This window comes from Drosophila grimshawi, unplaced genomic scaffold (genome assembly GCF_018153295.1).
Source record: "Drosophila grimshawi isolate 15287-2541.00 unplaced genomic scaffold, ASM1815329v1 contig_44, whole genome shotgun sequence".
NCBI classification, from domain to species: domain Eukaryota; kingdom Metazoa; phylum Arthropoda; class Insecta; order Diptera; family Drosophilidae; genus Drosophila; species Drosophila grimshawi.
The window spans coordinates 17632937-17656824 of NW_025063240.1; the positions used below are offsets into that span (position 1 = coordinate 17632937).

Genomic DNA, 23888 nt, shown 5'->3' on the forward strand with positions numbered 1-23888 from the left:
AAAGTGCAGCAATTAATTGAGATCTAAATCTTCAAACAAATATGCTCGTCTTTGGAGTCATATGCACAGCAATCTAAGCCATACACAAGCGACTTGTTGATAGTATAAATTGCTGTTATAATGATTTGCTTGTGAGCTTGTCAATGTCATCAGCTGACTCATCAGCTTTGCCCACTTAAATTTTACGCAATTATTTGGTCAGTAAATAAGATAAAACTTGCAGTGTAACTGTTCTTACACATAAAAAAATGACAAGCAAATAAACAAAATTTATATTTTAAGAACATTTTGAAGGTTATATGATTAAGTTTTGACTGTTTGTTAAGGCAAATCAGTTAATCAATTGAAAAATCTAGATATGCATAAAATCATTTACAGATATGTAAAGAATCTTTTGAAATCCGCCAATTTTTCTTATTAAGTAGAAAAATCTACACCGATTATAATATAATACAGCAAAGCGATATCAGAAAACATGTTTTAAGAAATGGAACATTAATAATGAGATTCTGAACAAGTATATATACTTTATGGATTCGGAGAAATCCCATTTAAGTTTCACGACACAATTATAATGCATTCCATGAATGGCGAATGACTTTGGGTTTTTATTGGGGAAGCAAGCACATAATCGGAGCAAAGCTAACTCAGCAAGTGCTAAATTCCATCCCAGAATTTCTTAGCTGTTCTTAGGAACACTATCTTAGTAAAAAATATGTATAATGTGTATTCCCATGCATATGTAATATCCTGCAATGCTTCAATTTACATTACATCACATACTGCAGTCAAACAACTCCAACTCAAAGTAAATAAAGTCAAATTGAATTGTCGATTGTATGTGTGTCCCGACAAATATATACCACAACCTCTATTATGCAAGGTCATGAACAATTCCGAGGTAATGCAATTTATTTCTTTTATATCATCAGAGCTGATTTCCAAGAAAAGTGACTCGATTCCTCGCAACAAAGTTAATGCCATTATCTTTATGGCACTACTGATAACATTTGTTGGCTTAGGCTGATTGGGGTAGTCCCAATTGGTTTGATTGCAGTATGGAAACAATAATAGCAAAGATCCCAGATGAGATATATAACTTGGCATTCGGGGAAGCCAAGCGTCTGAAGTGGTCTGTTTTTTATTCTAGACAACAGCATTAGATGTTGATATACGAAAAGAATTGGCAATATTGTGGGTGGGTAGGTTCAGCGTCATGCCTCAGTGTCAGGCAGCTGCAGTTGTTGCTTATGGCGAGTGCATACTGTGACGTGAGTTGCATACAAACTGAAGTCGCAGCGATCTACGGACGCAAGCGGAAGCTGTGGCAACAATCGGAGGCGCTGCATCGTCTCGCACAAAATCACGCATTGCTTTACATTTTAAAGCTGCGGCTATTTTGCATAAGAAAGAAACAAGAAATATTTATTGTGCTGCCAACGCTGCCCGATAAAGGAGCGTAGCCAAATAAAAATAAAGAATAATAATAATAAGAATCAGCAAATATCAAAACATTGGACATCAACAGCGGCATTCTGATGCCTCGATAGGCCAGTTGACTGGTCTCCCATTTCACATTAACATTTTATCAATAGCCGGACAACGTGCGCCCATTAAAACGGGCCGGAATTAAAGGCAATTGGAATTTCAAACACGCAGCCGCAAATTTGTCCACGCGTGCACGCCAAAATTAAGCAGAATTGATGGGAGCCCACAAGATGTGTATAAATACCTATAGAATCTATACTATACTGTACTATACTATACTATATATATAAATATATACACGTAAACAAACAGTGCACAAGTGCGAAATTCAAATGACTTCAAGTTGCGGCTGGCTGGAACTGATTTGATACAAAATTCAAATACCAAATGCGACACAAATGCATTCGTAATGTTTTATTTTTGGCGCCTTACACCATAAGCTATATGTAACAATTTATTGATGAATGTGCTTAATTGTTTATATGTTTATATTAAACACGTTTTATGCGCATTCATTTTGCATCTTCATCTACTTATCGAATAAACATATACATATGTCAAAGCATTTGCATCGCTTTCATGAATAAACAATAAACAAAGTCCATGTATACATTTATAGACACGCAGCCAGTCACAAACACACACCACACCCACCCCTATTTGGCTGTTGGCAAGTGTGTGTGTGTGTGGGGGGATGTGTGTGTGTGTGTGTGTGCATACAATCACAGCACACAAATTACAAGATTCCCACTTAAACATAAAAACTTTGCATTTTCCATCTGTCTGCTCTTGTCGCCTAGATGCGACTACAGAAGTTATAAAGCAATTGTTTATCCTCGAAGTGATAAACGTTGTTAATGTGTCGCAGCACGCGACCATCAACTAGATGTCGTGCATAATGCACAGCCTCCATGCGATCCTTGGAGAGACCGACCTCAATAAGCCAGCTGACAAACTCGCTGCCATAAAAGACCTTGCGGTAGACTCGAATGCGCCATCTGTTGAAGGGAATATATTATTAAAGTAAGCAGATTTAAAATGTATTTAGAACTCACCTTCTGTCCTTGGCAATATCCTTTTTGCAGTTCTCCAAATGATGATTGCGAAATTGTTCGCATATCTGTTTTGTCTCGGGACGCAGATTCGACCAGTGGGGCAGACTGACAACATTGGCGCCATACCTATGAGAACAGCAATAATCACTACTCTCTCTTAAAATGATGTACTACAACAAGTTACCATATTTTATGCCAAAATGGCATCAGTAGATCGACCGTGTCGCCTATGAAAACCGCTAGGACAATCAAACCTTGGCCAAAGTTGAGAAACACATCGAGAAAACTCAATTCAAAAAAGATGCCTGAAAGACACTCCACGACTAACGTCCAAATGGACACGGCAAGACCGACAAACATTGAGCACAGCAGTATGATTAGCAGGACAATGTGCCTCGATTTCTGATTCTCATCGGTCGTATTCTCCAATGACTCTAAAGGCTCCAATGGCTGAGACACTCTGTGCTCCCTCTGCTCCTCATTGAAGTCATATGAACTATTCCAGCCAGATATTAAATGATTGTAAATAATACGTTCTGTTTTAAAATTGATTCTTACGATTCTGTGGCAGGCACGCTCTCAATTTTATCCAGATCCTCCATACTTATGCCCGACGTAGATGTTGCAGGCTGGGTTACAATTGAACTGGAATCACTACAATTGCCTGAACTTGAACTTGACCGGGTATCCGGCACATCAGTCGTGGTTATCATCTCGTCATCATCCGATAAGGGCAAATAGGAACTGGAGGAACCATCTGTGTTGGCCGGCAAATTGGCTAGAACGCAAAGAGATTAAATCACTATTAAAAAAACTGAGCTGTCCTTGAACAACTCACGCGAAGTGGTCTGGTTATTTCCATAGCGCTTCTTGTAGCGTTGATGCAGCACTAAGCACCAGACAGTCACTGAAAATTACAAATGTTCAAATTAGTCTTTGCACAAGCAGAGGGACATTTGTAATTCAAATTTGAACTGAAAGATTGCCACACCTTGCAGTCTGTCAAGTGGCAGGCGACAATTATATTACATTTGAACAATATAAATTATGCATTGCATTCCCAACACACCTGTAAAGCATATTACGAGTACGAAGACTACAATTGTTTTCTGCACTCTGCCATATTGAAATCTACGATTTTTTTTCTTGCTGGGCAGGGGCAAGTATGCAATCAGCAGGCTGGAGGCGAGCCCTGGCAGGCCCCAGGCAAAGATCAGCTAATAATAAATTGAACAGTTAATCAAAGTGCATAGTTAATTGCTCGCCAAAATCGTTACCATATACGGCCAGAGCTTTTGCACAAAACTCAAGCTGCGACACTGTAGGAAGAGCAGCGTTATGGCCAAAAAGGCCGTCCACAAACGTGAGCTGCAATCGCCCAAGAATTGCAAATACAAAGACCAACGTTTCGCTTGATCCAGTTTCGACCAGAGTATGACGCCAATGCAACATGTTAACTGTAAGTAAATTATATCAAATCAATTAGAAATTCCAAATATTTCGGTAAAATTAAAAGTTTTACCTGCGACAAGACCATGCAGAAGGTAATTCTTTGGGGCATGCGCTTAAATCTCTTGGTCACAATCAACAACGCCAACATCCAGCAACAGGCGGCGGCACCAGCAATGCTAATATCAAAGGAGAACGCATCCAGCTCATGGACAGGGTCAACGGGCTTGGGATTGGACAACGATATCATTTTGGCTGAGATAAACATAACTGGCGCCGAGACGAAGGTGCACAAAACCAGGCTGCGAGCAATCTGAAAAGGTGAATGCAAATTCAGAATACTCTTTCGATTACAAATTAAATGCCAAATATTATGCACCAGTTCCACTTCCACGTTGTATTGGGTCGCATATACAAAGACGGCGAGAGCCGTCGGAAAAGTGCCGTAGAGAAAGCCAAAGGTGCTCAGCTCAGTTGTCGCATCAATGGTAGCCCCAGCACCAAATGTATACACAGCCTGGCGACAGACCAGAGGCAACACGAAGCTAGAAACAAAATCGAAAAGTTGCTAATCTGAAATATTTAAAATATCCGACAGTACTCACATCTTGACCAACATGAGTACACATGGCAACAATATGCCCAATGAATTGCGCTGTGAACCAGAGCCGCTACTGATAATCTTGAGTCCGGACAGAAAAAGGGCCGGCGCCGCAAAGCTCTGTCCAAAGACCCGAAGCACACTGGCCACCATCGCAGGCAGTCCCTTGGGGAACACGAAAGCCAGTCCGATGCCGAGCAGCGTCATCAGCACCAGCGGATTAAGGAACAGCGATTTAAACGTGTTCCATACGAACATTGTTCGCTCGCCGAGGCAATAACGTTGCTGGCGCATCGACTCGGCGGAGCAGAGTGGTGGATTGCGACTGAGCTCCTCCTTGTTCCTGATATTCTTGCTAATCTCCATGAAAGCTAGGCCAATGGGATTGAGAATGGCAAATGAAATGGGTGCCATGACATACAAATATGAGGCATACTCCGGATGCACATCTTTGTAAAGAGCCATCACTGAAAATAACAGAAATCATCAAGTGGGAATAGCTTGGGCGTATGAGTCGTAGTTTCTACCTATGGGATAACCAATGGCAAAATCGTTACTCTGAGTACAAAACATGGCCAGCAAGCCTGCTCGGGCATAGTTCAAAGGTCGGGCCACCAGCAGACAAATGATGAGCACAGCAAAGAATACGACGGACTTGGAGATGAACATGGCAAGCAAAAAGCTCCAATTGACGTTAGTCCAGTTGAGCTCCACCATTGAGAGAAAGATGAGCGAGGGCAGGGCAAAGGTGCTCACAAATGTTCCCAATCCTTTCGTTTCGGCATTGGTAACTATCCCAAAGCGACCGGCTAAATAGCTGCAGACAAAGGTAAGGAAATATGCTGGCTATATGTATATATATATATAATAATATCTAATTCTATATAATTCTCAATGAAGTTTAAAAATATCGTTGAATGAACTTAAGCAAATGGGTACACAAATAGAAGGATATTGTCCCCTATATTATTCAAGTTAAATTATAATAACCTGCCAGGTATTGATTCTGCTAATGATTTATTTATTTATTTATTAAGAACATTTCCAGGATAAGGTTACCAGCAAGTGCAAGTTCAAAACTAATAAATTCAATATTTAATCATACCACTGAGCATTCAACTCATAGAGGCATAAAAGTTAATGGCGAAAAAATATATATATGCACAATATATATATAAATATATATATAAAACAATGCATGATTAACGGGTAACGGATAAAACTATTGTGTAAGTTAATACTTATCAAACAAAAAAACCCCACAGAAAAATTCCAATTTGAATAAAGCTACGAATCAAAATCAGCAGCAAAGCAGCATTACTCATGTGAAGACAATTTCTAAATTTATTTCATTCATTTCTTTAACAATGAAGGAAACTTACAATTACCACAAAATTAGAGACTCATTTGCATAAACATTTGTGGACTATAATCAGAATGAATATTTATAAACTTACCCACAGATTATAATGCCAAAACACTGCACCAAAGCCGGATAGAAATTATCCATAGAGACGCCGCCAGCTTGAATGTGTGGCATTGTTGTACTGTTAATGTCACGCAGACTATGATTGTTGATGAAGTTGTCCATTTTGTTGGCCAGTCGAGATTTTCACCACAAACTGGTGATGTGCATTACACGTTACGTCAATTATATATTAAGCACAGCCTTCTCCATCAAGTCGTCGACTTAGAATGTCGACCCGCAACACAATCAACAATGATGACAACTGTTTGTGGCTTTCTGTTGTTGCTGCTGCAGTTGCTGATTATGCTTCTGCTGCTGTTGCTGCTGCAGTTACAGCTGGTGTTCCTTCTATTCCTGCTGCTGTTGTTGCAGTCCCTTCAATTGTTGCTGCTACTGTTGCTGCAGCTGTTCCTTCTGTTGCTGCTCCTGTTCGTTCTGTTGCTGCTCCTGTTCCTTCTGTTGCTGCTGCTGTTGCTGCTGCTGATACAACTATTGCAGTTGCTCCTGATGTTGCTATTGCTGCTGCTTTGTTGATGCTCCTGTTGCTGTTCCTTCTATTGTTGCTGCTGTTGCAGCTGCTGTTCCTTCTGTTAATGCCCCTGTTCCTCCTGCTGTTCCTTCTATTGTTGCTGATGCTGTTGCTTCCGATTCATCAGTTGGCCCATTGCACAACTTCGAGAACTTGGCTTACACCATTGATTGTCGAAGCTTAACCAATCATTTATTAGCTAACTTAGAAAGTCAAGTATTTCTTGTGACATCAAAGTCCTAAAAACAATTTAAGTCCTTGTGGAACTTCGACGAAAGCCCATTTTTATCAACACTTTCTGTTGTAAAGTTTGTTTGTGGATTTAATGGGGTTAAGTGTGTTGAAGAAGATTTAGAAAATGATGTTCAGAGACAGAACTGCAACTCAATGATGAAGCCGATGAATAATACAGTCAGAAAAGAGTAAAATCACAGAAGAGCAAATGCAAAACGCCTGTTAACGCTGCCGTCGACGTCGACAGCGCTGTGAACGGCGATAACACGACGTATGCGTAATTTTTGTATGATTTCTACGGGGAATCACAGTCAACTGTATTCAGACCAATCATTTCAATCCAATTGCTAACGTCATCCTGCAAGGACATCAAAAGAAACACACACCCAAAATGCGCCTATTTTTAGACTTATATGTCCAGAGCCAAAAAAAAAAAAAACAAAAGCAAAGACGAACACTGAATGTGACAGTGACTGCGTGTCTGGGAATTGGGATTCCTTGACATATCCTACCACAATAAAGTATATAATCTTCCCAATAAACCACGCCGAATTTTCTATTTATAACTGACATGATTGTGGCTCTCAACCTAAATATCATTGCCCCTATATTAAATATAAATAAACAATATGGCAAAGAATGTTGGCTTTTATAATCGTAATCAGGCTCTTGAAAAATCAGGGGAAATGCGATTTAGTACTTTTTTCTTATCATTGATGATAACACATTGTGGGATTTTGGATGATTGGGGTAGCTCCAATTGTTTTTATTGGACTAGAAAAGTAAACATCATTTTAAAGCACTCGAATCAATTTCCAACTTTGTTTGCGGCCTTACGGCATGAGGTATTTATTTATTTATTTATATCAATTTATTGATGTTTGTGTATATATATTTAGTTATTTTTATGTATATGCATTCACACGTTTTATGCACAGTATTTTCGTTTGCTTGTGACAGTTATTATTATATTTTTATATATCTAAAGTATTGCACTATAGCTCAAACATTAGCTGCTCATTATTTACTATCTACTTATAGTATAAGCAAATGTCAAAGCATTTCCATCATTTGTATAAATAAACAATAAACAAATTCCCTATACACACTGATAGACACTTAGCCATTCACGAACACACACACACACGCACAAACACTCCTATTTGGCTGCTGGTAAGAGTGTCTGTGTGGGGATGTGTGTGTGTGTGTGCGTACAATCACAGCACACAAATTACAAGATTCTCACTTAAACATAAAAAACGAGCTAAAATTTGGTGTCGTTGCATTTTCTACTTTTCTTTCTGCTCTTGTCGCCTAGATGCGACTACAGAAGTTATAAAGCAATTGTTTATCCTCGAAGTGATAAACGTTGTTAATGTGTCGCAGCACGCGACCATCAACTAGATGTCGTGCATAATGCACAGCCTCCATGCGATCCTTGGAGAGACCGACCTCAATAAGCCAGCTGACAAACTCGCTGCCATAAAAGACCTTGCGATAGACTCGAATGCGCCATCTATTGAAGGGAATGTATTATTAAAGTAAGCAGATTTAAAATGTATTTAGAACTCACCTTCTGTCCTTGGCAATATCCTTTTTGCAGTTCTCCAAATGATGATTGCGAAATTGTTCGCATATCTGTTTTGTCTCGGGATGCAGATTCGACCAGTGGGGCAGACTGACAACATTGGCGCCATACCTATGAGAACTGTATTAATCACTACTCTCTCTTGAAATGATGTACTACAACAAGTTACCATATTTTACGCCAAAATTTGATTAGCGGCATCAGTAGCTCGCCCGTGTCACTTATGAAAACAGCTAGCACAATTAAGCCTTGGCCGAAGTTGAGGAACGCATCGAGAAAACTCAATTCCAAGTAGATGCCCGACATGCCCTCCATGACTAGAGTCCAAATGGACACGGCAAGACCGACAAACATTGAGCACAGCAGTATGATTAATAGGATTGTGTGCTTCAATGTCTGATGCTCATCGCTGTCGCTCGTATGCTCCAACGGCTCCAGTCCCCTGCGCGTCTGCTCCTCATAGCGCTCAATGATGTTCTGACAGCTCTGACGCGATGTGCTCGGACCGCAATTGTACGAGCTGCTGCACATGTGGCTGCAACAGATCAAGTTAATATACAAGATGAGCTCCAATTTAGGTAAATTCAATGCTTACTTTTCAGTAGCTGGAGCAATGTCAATTTTATCCAAGTCCGTGGAATTCATACCATTGCGCTGTCGACTGCGATTCAGCAGATCCTCGATATCCATGACTACCGTAGATGTTGTTGTGGGCGTGGTCACTGCTGAATTGGAACAACAGCCGTTGCCTGAACCACAGCCGCCACTAGCCCGAGTATCCGGAACAACAGTCGTGGTTATCATTTCATCATCATCCGACGAGGACGAATAGGAAGTGGTGCGCACACTCTGCCTAATCGAGGAACGATCTGTGTTGGCCAGCAAATTGGCAGTCGACACCGTCGAATGTAAATCGGTTGCTAGAGTGTAAAATAGTTGAAGTTACTATTATTATGAATGGTCTTTGTGGTCATACCAGAATCCGGATTAGAGAGCTCACGCGAATAGGTCAGGTATTTTTCATAGCGCTTCTTGTAGCGTTGATGCAGCACCAAGCAGCCCACAGTAACTGAAAATTAGAAACGTTAAAATTAGTATTTGCACAAGCAGAGGGACATTTGTAATTCAAATTTTAGTGTCAGATTGAAAACTTAATGGGGCATCACTGTAAGTTTGCCACACCTTGCAGCATGCCAAGCTGTCATAACGCGTCAAATATAGTACATTTTAACATCAGCTAATAAAAATTTATATTATTTAATTATTCATTCACTGCACACCTATAAAGCACATGACGAGCATAAAGACTGCAATCGCCGCCTGAGCGTTTCCATATTGAAAGCTGGGATTCTGTTTCTCGCTGGGCATGGATTTGGAATCAAAAGCAATCAGCAGGCCGGAGATGAGCCCTGGCACTCCCCAGGCAAAGATAAGCTGTAAAGATATTGAACAGTTAGTAAAAGTGCATAGTTAATGTTTAGTCAAAGTCGTTACCATATACGGCCAGAGTTTTAGCACAAAGCACAAGCTGCGACACTGTAGGAAGAGCAGCGTTATGGCCAAAAAGGCCGTCCACAAGCGTGAGCTGTAAGTGCCAATGTTGAATAGAAAGAATTGTAAATACAAAGGCCAACGTTCCACATGATCCAGCTTTGACCAGAGTATGACGCCAATGCAGCACATTAGCTGTAAGCAAAGCATTTAAAACAAATTAGAAATGACAACGATTAAGATGAATCTCAATAGCTTCACCTGCGAGAGCACCAAGCAAGCTGTAATTCTTTGGGGCATGCGCTTAAATCTTTTGGTCACAATCAACAGCGCCAGCATCCAGCAGCAGGCGGCGGCTCCAGCTACACTTATATCGAAAGAGAAGGCATCCAACTCATGCAAGTAATCCAGTGGCTTTAGATTGGTCAGCGATATCATTTTGGCTGAGATAAACATAAGTGGTGCCGAGATGAAGGTGCACAAAACCATGCTGCGCGCAATCTACAAAAATGAATGCAAATTTAGAATATTGTTTCGAAATCGATTGCCAAATGTTGCGCACCAGTTCCACTTCCACGTTGTATTGGGTAGCAATGACAAAAGCGCCTGGCGCCGCCGGAAAGGTGCCGTAGAGAAAGCCAAAGGTGCTCAGCTCAGTGGTGTCATTGAAGTTAGCGCCAGCCTGGATAATATTCACTGTCTGGCGACAGACCAGAGGCAGCACCAAGCTGAAAACAGAAAGTTGTCAATATGAGACATTTATGATGTTCTCCATTATTACTCACATCTTGACCAATATGAGCACGCTGGGCAGCAGGAGACCCATGCCCATCGGTTTGCGCTCGGAGCCCGAGCTGCCACCAACAATCTTCAGACCGAGCAAAAAGAGCGCCGTGGCCGAGAAGCTCTGTCCAAAGACGCGCAAAACACTGGCCACCATTTCAGGCAGTCCCTTGGGAAAGAGGAAACCACCTGCGACGCCGAGCAGCGTCATGAGCAGCAGTGGATTGAAGAACAGCGACTTGATTGTGTTCCCCACGAGTATCGAGTGCTCGCCGAAGCAACGACGTTGCTTGCTCATCTGCTCGGCGGGGCAGGTCTCTGGGCAGAGTGGTGGATTGCGGCTGACCTCCTCCTTGTTTTTGATAATCTTACTAATCTCCATGAGTATCAGGCCAATCGGATTGAGAATGGCCAGCGAAATGGGCGCCATGAGATACAAATACGAGGCATACTCCGGATGCACATTCTTGTAAAGAGCCATCACTGGAAATAAGACAGAGCATTAAATGGATGGCTTGGGAAATTCTATACAATTGTTTACCTATGGGATAACCAATGGCAAAATCGTTACTCTGAGTACAAAAGATGGCCATGACGCCTGCGCGAGCATAGTTCAAAGGTCGAGCCACCAGCAGACAAATGATGAGCACGGCAAAGAAGACGATGGCCTTCGAGATGAGCATGGCGAGCAAAAAGGTCCAGTTGACAGCGCTCCAGTTGAGCTCCACCAGCGAGAGAAAGATGAGCGAGGGCAGGGCAAAGGTGCCCACAAATGTGGCAAGTCCCTTCGTTTCCGCATTGCTGATTATCTTAAAGCGACCGGCTATGTAGCTGCAGACAGGAAGAAAGAAATTAATTAAAAATGTGCCGGCAATAATAATTCTCGATCTGCATTTAAAGTGCGTGCATTTAATGCATATGTATATATATCTGTATGCAAATGCGGAAATTACTTGAATCAACAAATACGTTTACAAATGGGGATTGTTTGTTTACGCGTTTCGCAGTTGGGCGCCAAACAACATGCAAGAAAAGCGCAGCAAAGTTGAAAACCAGTTTTTGCATTTCAAAATCTGAAAAATGTAATATTTGTCGTTACCCCACCCAATATTCATGAGGGGTTTTCCCAAACAACCAACAAGTAGAGTAATTCCCCGCATTCAGAGAGGAAAAGCTCGAACTGACCTAAAATGTTTGCATTGAACTGGATTGCAATTTGGGACACTTTCAAATTGTCTGCACAGCGAATTCTTTTTATTATAATTTACATAGTTAAATTGTTTTCAAGCAAAACTGATGTTTTTACTATTAGTACACTATTTGTGCTGGGCGTGTCTGTTATCTATTTTAAACATTTTTTGGAGTTCCAAATAGCTTAAGAATTTGTCACAGCAGTTGTTGGCGCTCTTATTCTTATTGTTGTCTTGTCTGTTGTCTGTGTTTGCTGATAACAAGTGTGTCTCTTATACAAACAAGCTTTGCAATAATATTAGACCATGAATATAATATAATTGAAATACCCTTGGAAAACGTAAATGGAAAGTTTCGCAATTAGCTTTGCTATGCCAAAAATTTTGTATTAATGGCAGGAAAGTCGACACATTTGTTCTACAAATGAAATGGTTCTCTCGTCTCTAGAATCTTTAACTTGTGATCTCATTGCTAGCAACTCGTCACGTGCCCTGATTGGCTTGCTCTGAGTATTAACAGCTGGACTTTGAGATACTAACTCAACACACACACACACAGAAATACATTGAAAGCCAGCTGAAAAACAGCTGTGCAGATTAACTTTTAGCTGACATAATACAAAAAAAAGGCATGTGTGAAACGTAGACTTATTGATATTAACCTACTTATGCAGTCACAGTTTAAACTTGGGGTATTTCCTAGCCCCGAGCTGATATTATTCACTGCGAAGTTGTCAACATATTAAATATGAAAATAAAATCTATAAAGTGGCTTATTATTATGAACAATTGCAAATCAAATACCAATTTCATTTGAGTACGATTCGAGTTGCACACAAATATTATTGCTGTTTAATTGACGATAGTCGAAGCAGCGTTAGCGTGCATATATCAACATTTAAAACAGCTGAGCATGCATAAGTGTGGTAATAAATATAATCATAGGCACAGTGAAAACTCGGCTAATCAATAAAAAAAAGCTTACAATAGTCTATAATGTATATATATATATATATAGTCGGCAGCCTCGCGTGCCTTTATCTCCATTTAAAACAACTGCGCATGCATAAATGTGTTAACAAATACAATCAAAAACACAGTAAGAACTTGGATAGCCAATAAAAGAAAGAAAACAAATATCAACAAAACTCAACTTCAAAACAGCAGACAGCCAACCAATCAACTTTGACTATAGTTTATAATATATATATTTAGTTTATTTTGAACAATTTTAATTTAAAAAATAAAGTCTCAACTAAACAAAATGCTATCAGCCAACTTACACAATTACTTATCCGAAAATAAAGAGAGAGAAAAAACCTCTGCGAATGTGTTACGATCTAAAGTCAATGTCTGATTTATAATATATATTCATGATTCACTGCTAAAATGCTTAAATTAAGTCTGCCTTCAATTTATGCACGCTGTGCAAAAATAGAATAGAACACTCAAAAACTAAATCGCAATATTTAAATTTACAATCAGTCTTTCTGTGGCATAAATCTAGCATAATCGAGTGTTCACTGTATATATCAGCGAGTGACGTTTACATAATCGTTAGACGTTAGACGATTGCATCAATCGAAGTTGATCGATTTTGTTTACTGCCAACATATTGCAAGGTCATTTGTAATTGTTTATAGAGCTATAGTTTAGCTTAGCTTTTGTGTTATTGTTTGCTGTTTTGTTTTTTTCTATCGCACTCTCTAAACGTTTTACTTTCGCTTATTGTAATTAGTAATGGCAAAAGTCTTATGGAAATTGAACTGGTATTATGTATATTTTGTTGTTGTTGTTATTGTGCTTGTTTGTTGCTGTTTCTTTAATTGTTACAATTTTTACATTGTTGCATAATATCATTTTGTCGTCTCGTTCGTTGTGTTGCAACTATTTTATAATAAATTAAAATGGTTGATGCAAATTTGAATGCTTCACGCTTGAGAACGCCGGAAAATTGATAACGACGATTTATGGTCAAGATTTAAGGTATTTGTTTAGGTAACACTCAATGAAAATTAGAGTGACAGTTTATTTAATTGTCGCAATTAGCTAAAAATGCGATGAAACCAAAGTTATTGTACTAAAATGAGTAATCAAAATTAAAATAATTATATTCCAGGTGGGAAGTGTTCTGTTTTTTTATCAAATTGAAAATTGGCAATTTAAAAATAATATTTTTATAATTGAGTGGTGCATTTATTGAATAATGCGAAAAACTAGATTTAAGTGGCTTTTGTAATTATATATAATAGCATTAAAAAAAAGAAACATGCACATTAAACATGTGTCAACTGTATTCAGCTAGTTACGAATTTATCATTTGCATGCAACATGATGTACATGTTATTGATGAGTCATTGTTGTTAAGCTATGTTTTCACATGGAGGGGAATTATTTGTATAAATAAAGCCAACGACCTGTATGACTAACGGGCAACGGATAAATGCAATGCATAAATTAATGCAACTGAAAAACCCACTTAAAATACGAATATCAATTAGACAAATGGCAAATCGAGTTGTTAACATCAACATTGTAAAAATATTAATCATGACAAGCAACAGACACAGTTTTTTTGGGATGCATCAAATCTCCGCTTGCTGCAGATGTATCATATATAATTCAATATTTGGACTCAAAAGTAAACAAAAAACCGGTCATTGAACGAGCTCGTGACAAGTAAACAATAACAATAACAATATCAACTTATTTGTAGAGTGAAAACTAGCATAGAGGAGGAAACAATAAATGCGAGCTCAAAAACCTGATAACGCCGCCAATAACAATGGCAAATCAATGCAAATCACAACTCCACACCCACACAAAAATACAGCTAAACACAAATATTGATATATAGTTCATAGGTCAAGGTGCAGGCCATGAACTTTCAGTTCCGAAAATGCGTGTCAAGCTACTATATTATTATTAGCCGGCCTTTATTTCCTTATTTATTTACCGACTAAACTAAAATCAGTTAAAAATTGATTAAATTCAATTAAAAATTACATTTAAAATAAGAACCATTTATAGAATGGGAAACAAACCAAAACAAAATGCATTCCAACTAAAAGCTATTTAGCCCCTTCCTGTTTAAAGTTGATAACTTACCCACAGATTATAATGCCAAAACATTGCACTAAAGCCGGGTAGAAATTATCCATTGAGACGCCGCCATCCTCGACGTGTGGCGTCGCAGCGCTGCTGCTGCTGACCATGGCAGAGGCCTCTGTGACGGCAGCGATTTTTTGGGCAGCGCTGTCGCGCAGACTTTTATAGTACATGTAGCTATCCATTTTGGATTTTGACTCTTTTAGTTTACTTTTTGTTTTTGGTTTTGTGCAACAACAACAAACTACGGCATGTTTGGCCTGCGTCAAACAAACAGCTGACTTTCAGCTAGTGACGTCAAAGGAACACAAGTAGGAAAATATTGAATTTTCACAAAATATACACTTATTGCGATGCGCTGGCAAGTATTTAGTAACAGAATTCACGGCGTTGCTGCTTGATTTATATATATTTATAGCACAATTAACTGCATTCATTTTCAGTTGTTAAGATAATAATAAAAACGATTTGCGACTACACTCGATGCTTCGTATTCCGTTGCATCTTTCCACTTCACGCTCGCGCTGCCCACACAAACTTGGCTTACGTGCAATAAATGTAAGCAACTGCAGCACTCTGCTTGCTTTTATATGCGAGTTTCTATCGAATCGCTTGCGTTAAGTTCGATCGAACGACCCAGCGACTGAGCGAACGAACTAGTTCTCATCACTTCGCTCAATCAGTTGCGCGATTCAAACTGTGTTTGATTGTCGTTCGGTTTGAGATCGCTTGATTTGTTTGACTCGCTTAAGTTGCGCTGTTAATGGTTTTGTTTTTCTCTAAAGAAGATAGATATCTTCAATTGAATTAGATTGTTTCGACTTCCTTTTCTCGAAATCATAAATTCAATACACAAACTCTGTGTGTTCAGGGCTGGGGAGACATATCGACTCTTGCGATAAGTTTTTAACTATCGATATACTCCAGCTCTACAGCTGTTCACAAATTGAGCAAGAAGCAGAAAATTAGTCATCAAGCAAATTTCGCAGCAAATTTAAAAGAATTACTTATAGTTTTTGGAGAAAACTCTCAATAAAAATAAAAAATGAATCGACTTTTTGGACGCGGTAAACCCAAGGAGCCTGGACCAAGTCTAAATGACTGCATAACAGGGGTGAGAAGAAGTGAAACATGAAAAAGTGTTGCTGGAGAATCCCGTATTGATATTTAAATGTTTTAATATTTATTATTTATTTATTAAGGTGGATGCACGAGCTGCAAACATTGAGGAGAAGATTGCCAAGTTGGAGACGGAGCTGCGCAAATACCGCGAGCAGATGAGCAAAATGCGCGAATCACCAGCGAAGAACTCAGTTAAACAAAGAGCGCTGCGTGTGCTTAAGCAAAAGAAGGCGTAATTTATTGTCTATCAAATGAAAGGGTTCAAATACTAACTATTACTTATTATTACTTATAGTTATGAACAGCAAGCCGAATCTCTGCGTAATCAGTCCTTTAACATGGAACAGGCCAACTATGCAGCACAATCGCTCAAGGATACTCAAGCCACTGTGGCCGCCATGAAGGACGGTGTCAAGCAAATGAAAACCGAATATAAGAAAATCAATATCGATCATATTGAGGTAACTGCAATTAGTTTCCTCAAATGGACATAATTATTTATATGTTTTTGTTCTTGATATGCAGGATATGCAAGATGATATGGCCGATATGCTAGAACAGGCGGATGAGGTGCAGGAGGCAATGGGTCGCACTTACGGCATGCCCGATGTGGATGACGATGATTTGCAGGCGGAGCTGGATGCGTTGGGTGATGAGATGGCATTGGACGATGATGCCAGCTATTTGGATGATGTTGTCAAGGCGCCCGAAGCGCCGGACAGAGAGCCAGGAGCCGATAGCATCAAACCAGGAAAGGTATTCAATTGCTACACTTGTGAAATGAATATGTATTAAAATCATTTCGATTTGCAGAGCACCATTGAAACGGATGAGTTCGGATTGCCCAAAATACCGACCACTTTGAAGACCACATAAATAATTCCCTCATATGCATTATATATTAAACAAAGTGAAAAATGAAGCCATTTGCGACAGCTTGTTTTCCATGCAGTTATAAAATCAAAAACCAATTATAAGTTTATTAACACATTGCTTTTTTATTAAATATTTTGTATGTCTCTAATTGTTATGTTCCCAATGTAGAAGGCCTATTAAAAGGGATTTGTACGCTGATTTGCAACTCTTTTTGCTGTTTCTCTTCTTTTTGCGTAGCGATGCATTCGCACTGGCAAACTCTCTTAAGCGCTGCCTCTCTCTCTTTCTCTCGCTCTTTTGCTTGCGCTCACACACACATACAAGCAGAGGCACGACGTGCATGAAGGTAACTGAGCTTTGAAGTTCAGAGCATGAACTTGAGCGGCCGCGCGCGTGTCTCTGCCGCTGTTGTCGACGCTCATGTGTGTGTGTGTGTATGTGTGTTGTGTATCTGTGTGCTCAGTGCACTGCTGTGTGCAAAAATAACGCGTTCGCTTGCGTTTAGTCTTCATCTGACTGCTGTAACGGACGGTCGCAAAATTCCGAGAACTGGGCACACACATACACAAACACACTCACAGTCGATCAGCAGCTACAAAATAATAATAATAATACAAAAAATAAAACCCTCGCCCCTCAAACAATAGCAAGAAAGTATTTTTTGTTACTGCAGCGTTTAAAACGCGCGCGCGTCGCTGCCGCAACACCTTTCCGCACACTTCACCCTCCCCCCGCCGACGACCGACAACCGACGCGTTGCTAATTAAACGAAAATCGATTCGCTTCAAGTCAAGACTCCTCCAAAAAAAAAAAATAAAAATACATAAATCAAGCAAAATGCGTTACAAAGTGCAATAGTGTGTGTGCGTGTGTGAGAGAGTGTGTGTTATAGTTAAATCTGAATCTGAATCTGTATCGGATCTGAATTCACTGCCAAAATGCCAAACGCAATTGGCAAATGTCTATTTGTGTAATTGTATTTTGACATCGTTTGTTAAATATACTACCACCTGCCACGCCCCCTCCGCCCACCCTCAAGAAAAAGTGCCTCAAAAAAGTGTTTATGTTGTTGTTGTTATTATTGTAGATTTACACACGCAACATTTACAATAGTTTCTGTGCAAATAAAAATAATCAACAAAAAGTGCAACGGTTTTTTTAGAAAATATAACTCTAAAAGCTGAAATCAAAATCTACACATCCAACGGTACACATAATGGATATACATCAATTTGGATTACTTCTGTTTCAAATGGTAAGAAATGACAAGCAGATTTTGTTGGAATTTATCTCAGTTTTTCCCTCTCTCTCTCTCTCTCTCGATCCCTCGCTCTCGTTGCCATATTGCGCATACGCAGCGTGCAACGGCATTGGAAATTTAGCTTAAATTTTCTAGAATTTGCTTTCTTTCTATAAATTTATGGATAATGTTATCGAGAGCTGAAATCGCGTTTATTTGTTGCGTTTATTGTGGAGTTGCATACGAAAGAAAAACAGAAAAAAGTGCAAAAATGCAGGAAGCAAATTGCAAAGAGGCAAACGCAAAAAGCTTTCTATGCTCACATTTCGTCATCGCTTACACATACACACACACTCACACATGCACACAAGCATATATGCACATGAAAGTTCAGGAAAATATCAGCAAATACTAATATACACATATAGGTATATATGTATATACTTAAAGATGAAAGGAATGATTCATTTAATATGTAGAAGATTTATGGATGGGAATATGTTTTACCGTTGCTCCCAAAAGCAAGCAGGAGTAAAAATAAGTTAAATAAAACCTTGTTACATTTTCTTTAAATTATCTAATAATAGAATGTTGTTCAATCTAAATTCTTTTCTTTCTGTATTTAAGTGTAACGATTCGTAAAAGAACAATACTCTAGAACTTTCTACATTAACCGATTTGACTGATTATCAGAAATAAATTGTATGAGAATAAGTTTTATGTATATTTGTGAACTGATTTATTTTTGTAATATAATTTTCATATGCAAAATTTAGTATAATTCCTTTGACAAACGACGATGAATCACTCTTTGTCTTCTCACCGAATTGGCAGAATTTTCATTTCCCAATAGGTTGTATTCTATAGATATGGACTATATATGGACTATTTGTTTCCACACTATCTTTGCTATTCAATTGAGCTGCTCAATTTGGTTATTGGCTATTGGGTATTTTTGGTGCTTGAACACTTCTCGAATTACATAGCTTCGTAGAGCAATGTCCCACTTTTTTTTTGGCTTCAATACTACAATTTACCAATAATTAAAATTCGAGACAAAAGAAGCAACAACAACCTCTAAAAAAAACTGCTAACAACAGCGCAAATGTGATTTTTTTTGGTTGTTTGTGCTTCTTCATTTTATTGTTGTTTTTTTTTTTATTAATATTTATGCTTAGGTGTATTATGTCGATTAAGTTTTTGGCATTTGGTTTATGGTAAATCGAGACAAATAGCCAAATATTGGCAATGCAAATGCGCTGGGTGTGACCTTCGACACGATGCGAGTGACGAGCTTATAAATTATCATCTCCAGCCGAGATCAAAGCCACAATCTTTTTAATCAAATTAATCGTTTTCTCATGCGGGCAACTTCTTTGATATATTAACTGCAGATCGTTAAAATCGATGCGCTTATATTTAATTAAGGTAACATTTAAATGTGAATCTAAAACACCATCACCATAGGGCATTGATAAAGTTGTTTATTTAGTTTCAGCCATCTATTTATCATTCATACATTCATCTTTCTTTGAATCCTTTTCAAAAATGTAACAATTTATTTCGTAATAAGGCAAACAATTTGTATTTGAACCAGCAGTTGATACTGATACCAAATTGAACTTCCTTCAAAGGTCACTTTGATCGCGTGCATCATTCAATAACAATTTCACCACGAATCAGTGAATATGATTACCGAAATATAACAACAACAAAACACTGACCAACCTCACAAATTCCTGCGTTTTTTTTTTCCCCCAAAAAAAGACGACAGAAAGCAAAAACCCAAAAGCCAACAACACAAAAATTCATCACAAAAATTAAATCAAAATTTGCACACAAAAAAACCCTGAGAGCTTTTTTGTGTTTTTTTTTTGTTGTTTTTTTTTTTTGTTTCTGTTATGATTTGTTGATATTGGTCGATAAGGCATAGTTTTCCTGTTGCAGCATTTTGTTTTTCTTTATTCCCATTACTTTTACTCTTCTCTCTGTTCCGCAGTGGTCATATTTGTGTGTCTCTATCTCTGTCTGGCCGTCAATCAATTAGCAGTCGATGCATTTTTTGCATATGCCTGTTGTTTTGTTATTGTTGCTCTTCTAATGCCGAACAGAAGAGAGCGCAACAGAGAGAGGGAGAGGGAGAGTGCGAGAGATAGAGAGAGAGAGAGAGAGATAGAGAGGGAGAGTGAGAGCGATCTAAACTTTTGCAAAGGCAATGAACGCGAGCGCGTATTTTGTTTTGTATGCATACACATGCACAGACGTATGTGTGTGTGTGTGTGTCTGAGAGACTTCGCGCGCACGCTGTTGTAAAGCTTTTGGCGTTTTCTTCCGATAACGGGCACACACACACACACATACACTTATATGTGTGGCTGGCTAGCTGGCTGGCTGTGTTTGTGTTTGTGTTTGTATTTGTGCCTCGCGTTAGTTTTCCTCCCCGGTGTCGCATGACCCTGGCCTGCTATTGAAGCTAGACACATTCGGAGGCCAATATAAAGCGCAACCATTCAAAATATATACTAAGTATATTGCCGCCGATGTCGGCTGCACAAATACATGCACACATATGTGCACTATGCAATTATTTTCATGTGTGTGTCTATGGCTATGTGTGTGAGTGTTTGTGTGTGTCTGTGTGCGTGTATATATATACTTATTATTGTTGTACAGTTGTAATTGTGCGGGCATTCGATACTATTCTTATAGTATTAGTTGTTGTTTTTTGTTATTGTTGTTGTTGTTGTTGTATTTTGTTTCTAAAAATGAGCAATGAGAATGCCTGAGCAATTCATTAATTGCATACAGCAATTGGAAAGCTGGAAGCAATTTATCGATTTGCTGTAGCATCCAAAAACATATATGAAACAACATTTTTAGCTTTGCTTTTTTTAGTTTTTAATGTTTTTGATGTTAGTTCAATTTTAGCTCTGCTCTTTTTTTTATGTATCGAAATATAATTAGCTTTTAACTATATGTTAGTTAAGTTTTAACTTGTTTTATTTTTTTTTGTTTCTTAAATATATATTTGGAAGCTTATTAGTTTTTAACATATTTTTTTGCGTTTCGTTAAACCAGTTCGCTGCGGTCTCTGCAGTGAATTAATTATGAGTGTATATAAAATCGATGCTTATTGCGGTTCTTTATTTTATCAATACAGTAAACACTGGCACGAATGAACTCAAGAACTCATATTTTAGTAAGCAAAAAGAATAATATAAGCATGAAAGAAGTTAATTTCCAAGTGACTTCCGCATTTAACACAAATATGTTTTTATTCACAAGAGATCTAAATACTGTGACCTCTGTATTGGAAATATGTTTTCAGGGGATTATATATATATATATTTTTTTTTAAACCACATTGCTTAAATATGTTTATGAGAACAATGTCAGCTAATCCAATTGATAGTTAAGAGCCAACTCAACTCACCGATAAATCACTCACACATTTTTATGTTTGTTACAGTTCATTTTTGGCTATAAGTATGTGTGTGTGTATTTGTCCATGCGTTAAACTTAGGTGAGTGGTGATAAGCGCGAACAATGCGGCGTATGCTTGATAAAGCGCAACCTTACAAACTATTACGTATACGTAATGCGTCAAGTGTGAAGCCAACAGTTGGATTTGAAAACAAACGAAACAGATATATATATATATTTATATTTATGTATACCTAAGTACAAGTCTAGCTGTGTATGTGTAGGGTTTAGAAGCTTGCAGCCTTGAATTCTTAAGGCCCCCGGGGCAGATGTATCGTGCATATAAAAACTAGTTCTAAATATGTATGTAGATCTGTATATCTGTATATATTCAATATTAAAAGTCGTCACAGACGCATAAAACTTAAAGTTGGGGCTTACACACACACACACACCCCAGCTCAGACACACGCACACACACACACACACACTGACTAGACTGGGTCGACTTTCCGTTTGTTTAGTTTTAAGTCACGTTTTGTTTTTGTAGGTCTGCGACCGCTGATTCTTTTTTTCTTCTTTTTTTTTTTTGTTTTTCGGTTAGCATTTACCATTTAGATACATACGTTCTTTTTATTATTGCTTCAAGCAGCAGGCAGCATTTATGTTTTGTTTGCGGAAAGTTCAACATAACATGCACGTTAAAATCTAGCCAAAAAGCACATACTGCTAACTCAACGCAAAATGTTGCGCATCGGTTTCTGTTTCAGCTTCAGTTTCAGTTTCGTTTTTTTCTTTTTTGTCTAAAGCTGCTGCCCCCACACAATAATAACAACAACAGCAGCAGCAACACTCAACATTCGGCACATTGAGGTTCAAGGTGAGCAGAAAGCGGCGCTTGCCAAGGCCAAGTGCAAACCGTGGCGTGTCTCACAGCTCAACTTTTCATTATGCATGCTTGAGAAACCAAATTGCGTACATACATATCAAGCATACATACATACATACATTAAAATATATTTACTTTAAAGTACTTTATAGGCCTGAAAAGGCAACAAGTAGCAGTTTCAATCAAAGCGAAGCAGTCGCCAAATGACCGGCTATGAGTTACCCTATATAATATGGCAATTAGATTCGTCAAAGATTTGCTTAATCTAATATTTATAATCTGAAGAGCTGTTGTATATTTATCAATTTATTTTTATTTAATACTTTTGTAAATGGAACTTATAATAATATGAGAAGAATCTTTAAATGAAATATTCATAATATTTATCATTATAAATGTACATAATTTCAAGGCAAACATATATCATCTACTAATTAGAACCATTCTCATCATGAACTAGCTTGTTCCACTTCCCAACGCGACTACTGTTATACAAAAAAAAAAAAAATACAAACCAGCAAGATTACGACGAACTCAAAAATCAAAAGCTTAAAATGTGTTCTTCAGAAGTTTAGAGTGCCAATGACGGCAGCTCTTAAAAGCGCACAAGATAAAGGCAAAGTTTAGAGCAAAAACACAAAAAGGAACAAAAAAATCAAATTCACATTCACATTCAAATTCAGATTCGGCAAATGCCAGCAAGTTAAGTAAAGTCACTCACCAATACACTCACACACAGCCACACACACGCACACACTGAGACATACACAGGCACGCAAGCAGCCGAAAAAATCATGACCTTCCACAATGCCAGCAGCAACAGTTGCTGCTTGCCCTCTCTCTCTCTCTCTCTCTCTCCCTCTCCCTCAGCAGCAGCGCCTTCGTGAGCGACGCTTTCAGTGAGCGCCGTGGCTACTTTTTTCTTCTCACACACAGGCACATACACACACAGGCAGAGAGACGCATGGGTAAAGAGTGCGCTGCTCGAAAATAAGGCCAAGGTTACTCACCTTGATTAAGACCGAATGAGCGAGCCGAACTAAAACATAAAGAAACCGTAGAGTAGAGCAGAGCAGAGCTAAGCAGAGTAGGGTAGAGCAGTGGAGAGTAGAAGTGGCCAAACAGAAGTTGCCGTCGTCGTCGTCGTCGTCATCGTCGCAACAGACAGAAGCAGTCGGGTTTTTTTTGTGCTCTCTTCTTATTTTATATTAATACATACTTTTTTTTTTTGGTGGCTGTTGTGTTTAATGACCTTGCCCAAAAAGCTTCAAGCATAATAATTAACAGCAGCAACTTGAAGTGGAGGCTAACTAAAGCCGATGCCGCGTAGAATCAAGCATCGAAAACGAAACTG

General features: G+C 38.6%; 3 protein-coding genes across 3 annotated transcripts; 1 reads left to right on the top strand and 2 right to left on the bottom strand.

Moving 5' to 3' along the window:
* Nucleotides 1–1887: 1887 nt before the first annotated feature.
* LOC116806480 (integral membrane protein GPR155-like) lies at nucleotides 1888–6391 on the bottom strand. Its single transcript, XM_032742972.2, is given in 12 exon segments — nucleotides 1888–2486; nucleotides 2544–2669; nucleotides 2728–3100; nucleotides 3103–3321; nucleotides 3382–3450; nucleotides 3613–3760; nucleotides 3821–4000; nucleotides 4066–4305; nucleotides 4372–4537; nucleotides 4598–5060; nucleotides 5121–5410; nucleotides 6051–6391. Coding segments are annotated over 12 exon segments (2610 nt in total). The 5' UTR covers nucleotides 6185–6391; the 3' UTR covers nucleotides 1888–2284.
* A 1257-nt stretch (nucleotides 6392–7648) lies between these two features.
* LOC6556598 (integral membrane protein GPR155) lies at nucleotides 7649–15539 on the bottom strand. Its single transcript, XM_032742956.2, has 12 exons — nucleotides 14985–15539; nucleotides 11228–11517; nucleotides 10689–11169; nucleotides 10466–10631; nucleotides 10165–10404; nucleotides 9907–10098; nucleotides 9693–9846; nucleotides 9389–9481; nucleotides 9008–9332; nucleotides 8582–8947; nucleotides 8398–8523; nucleotides 7649–8340 (listed from the first exon to the last, which is right to left on the bottom strand). The coding sequence occupies exons 1-12, from the start codon at nucleotides 15167–15169 to the stop codon at nucleotides 8139–8141; spliced, it is 2820 nt and encodes a 939-aa protein (XP_032598847.1). The 5' UTR covers nucleotides 15170–15539; the 3' UTR covers nucleotides 7649–8138.
* A 365-nt stretch (nucleotides 15540–15904) lies between these two features.
* On the top strand, nucleotides 15905–17180 carry LOC6556597 (charged multivesicular body protein 5). The gene is made up of 5 exons (XM_001983809.2): nucleotides 15905–16098; nucleotides 16187–16338; nucleotides 16402–16567; nucleotides 16632–16862; nucleotides 16920–17180. Exons 1-5 carry the CDS (start codon nucleotides 16030–16032, stop codon nucleotides 16980–16982), a joined length of 681 nt encoding a protein of 226 aa, XP_001983845.1. The 5' UTR covers nucleotides 15905–16029; the 3' UTR covers nucleotides 16983–17180.
* The last annotated feature ends 6708 nt before the right edge of the window (nucleotides 17181–23888 follow it).